General features: G+C 41.2%; 1 protein-coding gene across 3 annotated transcripts in view; it reads left to right on the top strand.

The window, feature by feature from the left end:
* ZNF462 (zinc finger protein 462) overlaps window positions 1-9,737 on the top strand; it is a 49,565-nt gene extending 39,828 nt beyond the window's left edge. For all 3 annotated transcript variants that reach the window (XM_086629449.1, XM_009982768.2, XM_086629448.1), the window contains 4 exons: window positions 584-807; window positions 3,224-3,356; window positions 8,216-8,330; window positions 9,536-9,737. In XM_086629449.1, coding sequence (XP_086485575.1) covers window positions 584-807; window positions 3,224-3,356; window positions 8,216-8,330; window positions 9,536-9,737 — 674 coding nt within the window. The remainder of the gene's footprint in view (window positions 1-583; window positions 808-3,223; window positions 3,357-8,215; window positions 8,331-9,535) is intronic.
* Window positions 9,738-12,175: the final 2,438 nt, after the last annotated feature.

Genomic DNA, 12,175 nt, shown 5'->3' with positions numbered 1-12,175 from the left:
TTTCAGTCTGATCTTTCTGAAAGCTGTGGATGCGTTGGGAAGTTTCTACCCCTGGCTGAACTGCACAACCTCTTCCAGGAAAAAGTGCTGCCTTGCTTAACCTCTCAGTCCCAGGGAGTTGCTTTACATGTGACGGTGAGGATACCAGCTCTGATTTTTATAGAGCCATTGGGAAGCATCCTGCAGTTTCTCTGTTTATTGCATTTCTAACAGCCGTTCCTGGCTGCTGTCAAGTACTGAGCCAAAATGGACTTTTGGTCTGGCTGGTTTTGTATTCCAAGGATCTGCTACTTTGACTCACAGGTGGAGTCTCATTTGCCCCAAAACCTCCATTCCCATCCTCTTCACCCAATAAGCAGTTACATTTTTGAGGACACCTGCATTTTTAGCCTTGGAGGATTAACCCTGTCATTGCAGGAATAATTTTTGTCTTGTGTTTTTTGTCTCGGTCCAGTTTAGCTTCCATTCCTTTGTAGACAAACTGCCTGCCCATATAGCAGATCATATTCCTCGTGTGCGTGATAGTGTCCAAGCTGTTGACATGAGGGCCATTTGTTAAGTGAATGTTGTCTTGTCCCTACAGAAGAGCGGGTTGTACCCATTGAAGTTTGCCGTTCCAAACTGTCAAAGTACTTGCAGGGAGTTGTTTTCCGCTGTGATAAGTGTACCTTCACCTGCTCCAGTGATGAGAGCTTGCAGCAGCACATAGAGAAGCACAATGAACTGAAACCATACAAATGCCAGCTCTGCTACTATGAGACCAAACACACAGAGGAGCTGGACGCTCACCTTCGAGATGAGCACAAGGTAATATGCAAATAGTTTTAATTTGTAGCAACCTACTCTTTGCAAACGCTGTATTAGTTTACTTGTATGTCAACTCTGAGTAGCCAACTTGCCATTGTCTTTTTTTTTTTCTTTTCCTCTCCTGCCTCAAATCTGGAAACTAATCCCTTCCATGTTGGGCTTCACTTCCTCTGTTTTCTATTATTTCTTTTTTTCTTTAGAAGTTCAAGAGTTGAGGGTTTCTAGAGCTGTTCAGATTGACCAGAGTTGGCAGACTGTTGTATGGAGAGTGTGATTATCTGGAAAAGGCACTTGCATATGCTAAGTTTATTTAAAGAGGAAAAAAAAAAGTGTTGTGAAACAATATTAAGGCTGTGTGATTCAGCCTCTCTAAAAGGCAGGAGATTCCAAACATAAGATTGCTCTGGTAACTTCAGCAGCGCGACACGCCACGCATATATCCCTGTTTACATTTAACAAGAGAAAGATAAACAACAAGTATAACCAGGTCCTAAGTTAAGACTGCTTTGGAGTTTTTGTGGGGTGCCTGAGTGCAGATGTGATGCAGTCTGTGAGAAGTCATTAGAGGCTTTCCACAGACTGTTAACTTTCAGTTTCTGTAACTGTGAACTGTGTAGCTGAGAGACACTTAAGTTCTAGAACTGAGATGTGTTTTGGAGTATTTGTTAGAGTGCTTCCTTGTTATGTTTCCAGCGAAGGCAGCTATGTGCTTCCACCTGTTGGAGCTGAGCTGCCCAGCTCCCCACTAAAAACTCACTTCATTAACTGAAGGAGACTTTCCTTACAGCCAGATACATTTGCGTTAACAGTATTAGCAGCTGAAGTTCCAGCAAAACTTTTCATGCTTAAAAAATATTTGCCTGTCTTATAAAAACAAACTATGTAAACTTATTTTGGCCTGCTATGCTTATCTGCCCTTTTCTTTATTACTTCTGGAGAGTCTTCTGCAATTCACACGGTACATGAGATGCTCCACACCTCCTAGTCGCCACAGCAAGGCACCTGGCTTGTCAAGGAGGCACTATTCCTTGTTCTTTTGACACAGTGCATCAGACTGGAAAGATTATTCCTTTACTTAGCTCTCCCTCCCAGTTTGGACCTGCAGTGATGGTGCTGGTAGTTTAGGGTATCTTTTCTCCATTTCTCTTTGGTAATTTATATCTTGCTAATTTGTGTCAAAGTTCTGTGCTCTTATACCCAAGCAATATTTTCCACCTTAGAGCTCCTGTGCAAGAGCTGAGCTGAATTAAGTGCCTTGCATGTGGTCTTGTTTGTTTAAATCTCAGTGGGTAACATGTTAAGTCAGAGAACATCATCACAGCTGTCTGTACAGAGTAGCACTAGGACTGCCACTGCATTTAGGATAGTTTGCTATTTGAAGATATACTGCAGTCTAAATCACATGCTCCTTAGGTTTATTCACATTCGCTTTCCTGCAGAGGGATAAAAAATAGTCAGTGGGTGTTGATATTTCATTCAGCATCTTGCGGGAGGTGTTGTAGTGCACTCATGACTCCGTCTCCATCGTCTCTGCCTCTGTGGCTCAGTGCCTGTGCTGCTGGAGGGCTGTCTCTTTGCATGAAGGATGAATCCAAAATCCTTCCCAGCAGTGATTAATGAGCTCAGAGGGCGCTTGTCATCCAACAAGTATCAGCCCTAGTGTCCTGGTCATGCTCCATGCTCTCTGACTCTACTGTAAATCTGGACTGCTCCTCTGCTGTTGCTGTTGGATGTGGTGGAGTTCCTGGCTTCTGTGCCCGAAGCTGCTCTTTTCATACTGCTGCTGTGAGCTATTAAGTAGCTGGTGTATTTCACCCTAGGGTTAGCTGAATTTGACTGCTGGGTGAAGTGTTCCCATAATAGGCTGTGTATCAGTTTGCAGAGCACTTTGCAGCCCTTCGTAATGAAAATTAATCTGTTATTAATGAGTGAAAGTGTATGTGGCACACAGCAGCCATGTGCTTAGTAAAGGACTCATCCTTTCATGCATGAAGCTGAATGAACCAGTCACAAAGAATTTTCCTTCAGTGTGGATGTGCAATAGCAGTGTTTGATCACAGCAGTTGAATGGTCCCATGAAAAGAGGATACAGCTTACAGTGTTTTGCATTTCTTGGATTTTTTTTTTTTTTTTTTTTTTTTTTTTTTTGGTTTAGCATATCAAAACCAGGAAGAAAAGAGGGGGATTTACTGAATGTCATTAATTTTTGAAAACCAAAAATGAGAAATGCAGAATAAACATCAAAAGAAGAATCACTATAATTGAAAAGAAATGAGTGTTAATTTGATTAGGTCACTGCATGTCACCTAGAGCTGAGTAGGCTTAAGGGTGTAGTCTATTTTTTTTTGCATTTGTGGTGATTTTTCCGATTAGCTGGTGATTGTGGTGATTGATGACAAAAGTGTCTCTTTCAAAGGTGAGTCGTAATTTTGAGCTCGTTGGACGGGTTAACTTGGACCAGTTGGAACAAATGAAAGGGAAAACGGAGAGCTCCAGCAGTGATGAAGAAGAAAAAGAAGAAGAGTTAAGCCCCAAGACTGAAGAGAGAGGTCAGTGAAGCTTTTTTGGTTTGGTTTTTTTTTTTTTTTTTGGCAGTGCAACATGCCCCACCAGTCCCACCAAGCAAGGTCAGCTGTTGACTCTGCACCACATTCCTGTAAAGCCATGCAGGCATGCCAGCAGGAGCAGAATGGGGCTTTTGTGAAGACACTGCTCCTGGGCGAATCTCGTGTTTCTAATCCTTATTACAAACTTTCTATCTGTTCAGAAAATACGTACTATGAGAAAACACAGATAGCATCTGTGACTTATCTGCCCACGTAGATACCATCTATAAGGGCTTGGAAAACTACATAAGTGGAGCTTTTTTTTAGTGGTCTGTCAGATTTTCTGTTTTGATAACCAATTTTCAGCTTTTCACTCAGCATTGTTCAATTTCAACATTAGTAACTTGTGTGGAAACGTGTTTGGGTGTCTGTTTGGGGACAGCTTTGACCCTCAGAGCTTCATGGCTGGAACAATGATTTGTGTAATGATTTGACTAAAGGACCAGCTCACCTTAGTTGCCGATGTAGCAGGCTGATTAATGTTTTGTGTAGACCCACAGCTAGCAGGGGATGAAGAGTCATGATGTCCTTGTGAGGATTACCTTAGCATTACATACAAGCACAGGTGCTGAAGTGACCTTGGGAGCCATGGTATGTAAACCAAGGAGAAGAAGGTACTATCTGCCAAGCCTTACCAATCACTGTAGATGCACCATGGGGAGGGGAACAGCCGAAGGTGAAGTTCATTGTTTAAATTGACTTTAGATTACACTGTGAAAATGTGAAAATATCACCTTCTATGCTGGAGATTTAAATTTGCAGGGATAATAGATAAGTGTTAGCCCCATGTTTTATGTCATCAATAGTTAAGCGAAGGATAGTGTCTTACTAATTCAGATTTTTATTTTGTACTTTTTTTGCTTTACCTGTGCTTTTTTAATCTATGAGTGGCTACAGTGATTTCTGCACAGTTGTTCAGATGACCGGTCAAAAAAAATAATGCATATTTCCAAGTTTGTTTTGCAGCTGTTCTTTCTTGGCTGGCCTGTAAGGTCAATGTTTCACTATTATTATTTTTCTCCTTTTTAATCTGTTATCATTTGTAATATATTATAGTAAAATAGGTAGAAAATGCAGAAAACACTTATGCCTACTACAGCAGGGGTATTTAGAAAAGATTGAGTTGTATTGACTATATTTTTGTAGACAAGTGGTGGATTACCACTACAAGGTGAAAGATGCAAGGTACACTTCCGAAAAATGTCCCGGTGAGACAAGAACTGAATGCGTGGTTGGATGCCGAGTTGCATGCTGACATCTCCCTGTGGATTTTCAGAAGACAATTCTAACACAGAAATAGTTTGTCCTGTTAGCAGAGGACCAGGCCAGACCTATGGTTTTAAATATAGCCTGTCACAGTGGCTAATGCTGTCACAGCTTTCAAACCACATCAAGCTGTGTAATCCTGTGTGCCACTAGAGTGTTCTGACAATTCTAGCCTTTGTGGTGTTAGCAGGAAGTGGGATTTGCTGAAAGTGCCTCTGTGTGCTCCGAGTGTCTGGAATCAAAGGCTGTCTGAACCCTCTGAATTCTGTGACTTTGGCAGAACCAGGATTTCTTCCCGTGAGTCAAACAGCTTCCTAGATTCGCCACTTTGACTTCAGGCTGGTATGTGCAGTAGTGAAGGTGCAGAGAAGAGCGTGTTGCTTCTGCAAATGGGCTGTTGGACAGTGGACCAAAGAAAGGGCTATCGCCCATGTGAACAGACAGAGCTGGGGCAGCAGAGCTCAGCAGAGCTACACTGCTCCCTTGGGTGGGAAAGGAATGGACTGTTTGGCTGCTGGTGAAGGACAGTAGAAAATAGATTGACCTGGGAGGAAGAAGATGAGGGGGGAAAAGACGGTGTCTGGCATACACCGTGGAAGAACAACTGCCCCTGTTAGGGCCTACATCCCAGAGGGACTGTCAGTCTCTGCTGACCTTTATGTCTTGGTCTTAGCAGAAACTGGAATTGAGAGGTATTTTTCCACAGTAGACAAAAATAAATGTCCATGAGTGCTTTTATATATGATGCAGGAAAACCGCAGAGAGGTCAAGTGTCTGAGCAGTCTGTTACCTCTTTTCTGCAGCTTCTGATACTCTTCCAGGGAAGCAGTCCAAATTCATAGCCCTAGAAGCAAAACTGATTGGGAAGCAGGGTGAACAAGATATTGTTTACTGAAGAGGTGATGGATTTACTAGAGTAGCACTGTCTAGTCTTAGTGTGAGTTGCAAGTATAAATCTTAGACTGGTTTGGGTTGGAACGGACTTTTGAAGATTGTATAGTCCAACCCCTCTGCCATGGGCAGAGACATCTTTCAGTAGGTCAGGTTACTCAAAGCACCATCCAACCTGACCTTCATAGATTTCTAGGTTGGAAAAGACCTTAGAGATCATCGAGTCCAACCATCCCTAATCCCCATTAAACCATATCCTCAAGTAGCTCATCCACCCTATTCTTAAACACATCCAGGGATGGGGACTCAACCACCTCCCTGGGCAGCCTATTCCAGTGGCTGACAACCCTTTCAGAGAAGAAATACTTCCTAACATCCAACCTGAATCTCCCCTGACTAAGCTTATGCCCATTTCCTCTTGTTCTATCACCCAACACTAATGTAAAGAGCCCTTCCCCTACCTCCTCACCATCTTTTCTCAAGTATTTATAGGCCGTAATCAGGTCTCCCCTCAGCCTCCTCTTTTCCAGGCTAAACAGCCCCAACTCCCTCAGCCGCTGAACACTTTTAATGATGGGGCATCCACACCTTCTCTGGGCAACCTGTTCGAATGTCTCAACACCTTCATCTTAAAAAAAAATCTCCTTTATGCCCAATCTAAACCTATCCTCTTTCACTTTAAAACCATTACCCTTTGTCCTGTCATGACAGACCCTGGTTAAAAGCCTCTCTCCAACTTTCTCATAAACCCCCTTTAAGTATTGAAAGGCCGCAATAAGGTCTCCTTGGAGCCTTCTCTTCTCCAGGCTGAACAACCCCAGTTCCTCCCTGTTTGAGAAAAACAGCCTGTATGTTACATATTTCCTCTTTGCAGAGGCCCAGAATAAACTTCCCGTTGTGTACTATATGGTAGGTATGGTCTTGTGCGGAACAGCAGTGTTTGCCTCCAAAACTTTTACCCTCCGTAAATATATGTCCCTGTACCATGACTAGTCTATGTGTTGCAGTGCATTTATAAATTTGTACCACACATAAGGTATTAAAATCCAGATGTAAACTGAACTAATGGCATTGACATACTTCCTGGTGTTAACTCCTGACACAGCACCTTGCTTTGTGATATTTAACCTCATAATAATTCACTGACAGAAGGAAATACAAAGTGAGGTTCTTTTTCTTTTGGGGGAAGTGGCAAAAAATGATGTTAAGAACCATTCCATATACAACTTTAGTAAAGGCTGACTAGTGAGAAATGTGTCACAAAAATACATTTACAGGACTTAAATATAGATAATAGGGAATGTGTGGACAATTTTAGGTTCATAAGCTGATCTCGAACAGAGTAAGTCTGAGAGTGAGGAAATCAAGTGAGCAGAGATCAGAACCAAAATGAAGCAAAATCCCTTTTCTTTTATTATGTAGTTTGGGAGGAGACAGAAAGACATTCTGTTGATTTCTTGCTTAAGAAAATCCCTGCTAAGGAATTAATGCTCTGAGCAGATGGTGCTGTCTCATTTCCAGCAAAAGAATCAAGTGAGATAGTCCATGCAATTATTTTTAATGGCTTGTGTGGTGATCTTCTTAATTTGTGAGAAAATGTTTCATCTTTTGTTAAAGCTGGCTGTGTTCGCGTGGAGCTTGGCTTTCAGAAATACCACTCCCTGAGCTGCCAGTGACTTCACTCGTATTACTAGGTGCTTGACACTTCTGCAAATGAGGCCCCAAGCACTTTGTATGAAAGATTAGGATGGAATGGAACACCTATGCAGTTAAAATGCAGGACTTAAACCATGAGACTGCATGATGAAAGGGTATCTATTTGTTATGAGGATCGTGTATTAAATATACCAAGACTTTGCTTCCTATAATTTGTTGAAAAATTATAGATGGGCTTTAGTGGGTTTTTTGATTTTGCTTACAAGCCATTTCAGCCCTTAACTTCTCAGTTTTGTTTTTTAATTAAAACTTCACAGTCTCTTCATTTGTTGAGATACAGGAGCAAGGAGTAGTAACTTATTACCCTTATTTGCAGATATAGCATAAGACTTAGGGTGGGATTTGTCACTTGCAGTGTCTCTGTGCTTTGGGGGAGTTGCGTTTTCACAAACACAGTTATTTGACAGGTGTCATGGTTTAGCCCAGCCGCTGCTCACTCCTCCCTCTCAGTGGGGTGGGGAGGAGAAAAGGAGGAGAAAAGGACAAAACTGGTGGGCTGGGATAAGGACAATTCAACGGGACAGTACAAGAAAAACGAGAAGGGATAGTAGAAGCTAAAATAATACTAGTACAAGAACAATACAAAACAAGTGCTACAACTGCTTACCACGCAGATCCCAGAACTCAGCTCGCTCCCAACCTCAAAGCAAATGCATCACCCCCGCTACCCCCACTAGCTGCCCCGATATATACTCTGAGCATGACGGCACATGGTACCAAATAGCCCCCTGGCCAGGCTGGGTCAGCTGCCTGTGCTGTGTCCCCTCTCAGCTTCCCGCCAAAAAGTCAGCTTTATCCCAGCCAAACCCAGGACAATAGGCAAGTCCTCAAAAATGAGAAGGTGCAGCAAAAGGGATGAGAGTACAATCACAGTGGCCACTTCTTGCCCTGGTACTTCTGAATTCACGGGCTATGCTGTCTTTTTCCAGATCCCATGATGTTTCCTGACAGTGGTGCTCCAGAGAAACGCTTCCCATGCGAGTTCTGTGGCCGATCATTTACAGAAGGCTCTGAGTGGGAGCGACACGTGCTGAGGCACGGCATGTAAGTTGGTTTACACTCCTTTGCCAAACAGCCAGAAGTAACAGTAAGATCTCTGTGCATTCCCCCACCTCATTCCTCGCCTCCTAAAAAGCCCTGCAATGAAGGCAAACACCATTCTGTGAAGAACAGTTCTATCTGTAGCAAGTGTGGATACAGTCGTGTGCATGGGAATTTCCTCTTCATCCTTTTTGACTCTGCTGCCCAGGGTGGGTGTAGACTATGGGGTTTAACTGTGATTCTAAAACTTAAGATTGTCCCAAGGTGAATACCGCTTGTCCCAGGATTAACTTTACCTAAGTGTACTGTTGACTTTGCCTGCCAGCAGAGCAGCATGAAAATGACAGAAAATTATACAGAATGTTCTAGGAAGGCACTGGGGTTTTTTTTCCCCTTTGTTATTATATCTCTTTCGCATGCTTACAGCTGAATTTGCATAGTGGTGCAAAGAATTATGTGCAGAGAAACGTCAAGACCTTCAAGGGAAGTAAAATCAGTCTGAATGAACTCCTCCTAAAATGCGCATGGTGAAGTTCACTAGTTTATCTTCATAGTGAAGATCTTTGCCTTTCTATAGCAGTTTGCACACTGTAGGATGATACGCATCACAGATAAGACAGGCATCTCTGGAACAATCATTTTCCTTCTTTTGATGAAGATCTCTTCAGTAGCAGAGATATCTTTGCTGACCAGAGTTTCTTCAAAGAGAAGATTCTGTTCAAGGTTGCTTGACATACGGAAGCAACAGTATTTGAATACAATATTGTAGGTTAACTGTGATGGGATGAGAAATATTACTTCTCCTTGAAATGTTGCAACCTGTAAGAAATTTTACTGGATCATTAACTCTTTAGGAAAGGTACTCTTTTCCTGTGCCTTTGTTTGGTACCTTGTAAGTCTTATTTACAAGGGACTGGGGAGAGCAGAATAAACTTTCAAAAGTCAGAATTGAGGTTCTTCCCTCCCGTCTCATCTGTCCTAGTGTAGAGCAAATAAAGATTTGTTTTCAAAGTAAAGTGTCATGGGTCCCACTGGTAGCTTCATTCCACTGCCTCTCCTCTTGAGCATGAGGTGGCAGTGGTGTGGCTGCTTGTGTCTACCTTTTTAGAAAGTGGTCTGGTTTTCTGCCTCGGGATACACACAGATTGGCTTTGCTGTTCTCTATATTGAGTGGAAGTGTTTCTGTTTTCTGCTGCTCGGCTTTTCAGGGCACTAAACGAAACCAAGCCCAGGACCAGTGAGGACAGCCCGCCAAAGGAGGACATAGAAGAAACTGTTAGTACACCACCAGAAGAAAAAGAAGGCATTGAGAAGATGATGGTGGACTACTCCCACAGCAGTGAAACAGCAGTCAGCATGGTAGCTGCTGACAATCCTCTCCAAGACAACGTGGAGGCCAAAAACGAATAAGCATTTGGTGCGATTCTGATCAACGTACTTGAACATGATGAATGGGGTGGGATGGGCGGGGGGGTGGGGTGGGCAGAAGGAAGAAATAAAGCTGCTTTTAGGACTGAATGATCTATTTTCAAAGCACTGGTACCTGTGTGAGTGTGTGTATATTAAAGTTATTTAAGTGATGGAATAAGTGGCTCCATTACATCACTGCATCTTTTCTGGATCTTGACAATGGGAAGTTACATCATCTTGGACTAATGAAGCAACATCCCGTATTCCTACATTACACATCGTGCTTTGCAGTGGAGACTTGGATTGTTTGTGAATGGAAGCGTCGTGAGCATGGAAGAAGTAGGGGGGGACAACTTTTCAACGCACAAATTTGGGTGCGTTTTTCTAGTTTTAATACATAACGCTTTTCCAGACTGAATGCAACTGCTTTAGAAAAGAAACAAAAAGAGAAAAAAAAAAAAAAGAAAACAAAAAAACAAACATACAAACAACAAAAAAACAAAACAAAACAAAACAGAAACTGCTTTGCTTAAAACAGTCACCTGTTTCCTAGTACCTCAGAATTAACCAAGGGAGATCTCTGCATTTGTCAGTACTACCTGTTGTTGTTGTGGTTAAATGTAGAGAGACTGCTGGGCAAGGTGGTGAATGGAGGAAGAAAAAAGTTTTAAAGAAAGGAAAACAAGTTGTGCTTAAAATCCCAGTGTGGGTTTTATTTCTTAAAATACTGTGATTTTTTTAATTATTTTAGTAAAAAAAAAAACAAAAAAAAAGAGAGAGACTTTAATTCCTAGATAAATGTTTGTGAATTGTCATCCTTTATTCCAGGTAAGCTGTTTGTTAGTATTCAGTTATGATTTTAGGATTTGATAGATTTCATGTGACTGATTGTGCGGTTTTGTTTGCCACATGTTTATTTTCTATCAGCCTGAGGTGTTACAAATACAGCACAATTAAGTTTCTCATGTAAAGTGAGTATTTCTTTTCAAGGGGGGGGACAGGGAAAGGAGACTAGATCTTGTGAATAGAACTTTTTGTTGTTGTTGTTGTTGTTGTTGTTGTTAATTTTAAACATATGGAAAATAACAAAGAAGTTTTAACTTTTTTTTAAAAAAACTAAAGAACCAAACTTAAGGCACAGCTATGCAGCTCACGGGCCAAACACATAGGTCCTCATAACCGTTCTGTTGCTTGTCATATTAACATCTATCAGTCTCACACCAGTAACTTTTCGTTAAGATTGGCTGCCTTTTTTTCTTCCGTCTGTGGTGTGCGTGTTTTCTTTTTATTTTGGTGTGGTGGGAGGGAGGGGTGTCTGTTAACACATCTTTTTGCAAGCGGAGGTGAAATAGTTACATACGACATTGAGCCTGGAGAACTACTCTTACTCAATTTGAGATGGAGTTGCTAAGTTTTTCCCCTCTTCCTTAGCTTTTAGCATGAGGGGAACAGCGTAGAATGAATAGGAACCTGCATACCTAAGTGGCTGATCCTGCACTGCTTCTTGGGTGGAAAGCCTGCCAAACTCAAGGGGAATTTTGCCTGAGCAATGAATGCAGGATCTGGTGCCCATGGTATGTTCTGATTGTGAACAAAAAAAAATAAAAAATTAAAAAAAAAAAAAAAAAAAAAGAGTTTCTTTCCAAAAAGTAGAAAGTACTTGACTGAAACCTAGTTTTAGAAATGCATGTGTCTTCGTTTGTTTTTTTTTTTTTTGTTTTGGGAGCGATATCTGGGGGAGGGGGAGGGGGGAAAATAGGAAGCTGCTGAGGAAAGGGTGTCCTAGAGAGCTTCACATAAAATTGATGGCAAAAATGTTGCATTTGTGGAATAAGTGCTACTTGAGAAGCATGGTGTTTTGCTTTTGGGGATTCATGAGTTGTGTGTTAAGGGGATTCTTTTGATTTTTTGTTGGGGTTTGTTTTTTGGTTTGTTTTTTGAAGTAGGGAGGGAATGTCATAGAAAAACACGTTCTAGGGACAAGTATAAATACACATTTTGTGTCTGTATTTGTTTTTTAATTGGCCTCATTTCAAATGTATTTAAACAGTTCCATACCTGGATTGGGTGTTTGTAATGGTTACCAAAAATGAAAAAGAAAAAAAAAAATGATTGTGACTTGCTTTTATCACTACTTTATTTTTCAAATAACATGTAAATATTGTAATCCATTGGATTTTGTTTTGCTAACCTGTTAATAAAAAATATGGGACCATTATCCTTTTAACAAGCCTAGAATGTCATATTTTTTTTTCCTTTTTTTCTTTTCCCAAAAATGTATACCTGATGTATTGTGGACACACATTTTAGATGCATTATTATGATTCTGTTGACTGTAATGACATAGAATTGAAAATAACATTTTTTTCATTGTTTAATTTATACAGAGGACTTTTTCAGAGTTTGACAGAAGGAAATAATAGCAAAATGCTAACCCA

Source organism: Tauraco erythrolophus, chromosome Z, assembly GCF_009769465.1.
Source record: "Tauraco erythrolophus isolate bTauEry1 chromosome Z, bTauEry1.pri, whole genome shotgun sequence".
NCBI lineage: Eukaryota > Metazoa > Chordata > Aves > Musophagiformes > Musophagidae > Tauraco > Tauraco erythrolophus.
Note: the sequence above shows the minus strand (reverse complement) of the source record. Positions and strands in the feature narration are given on the sequence as shown.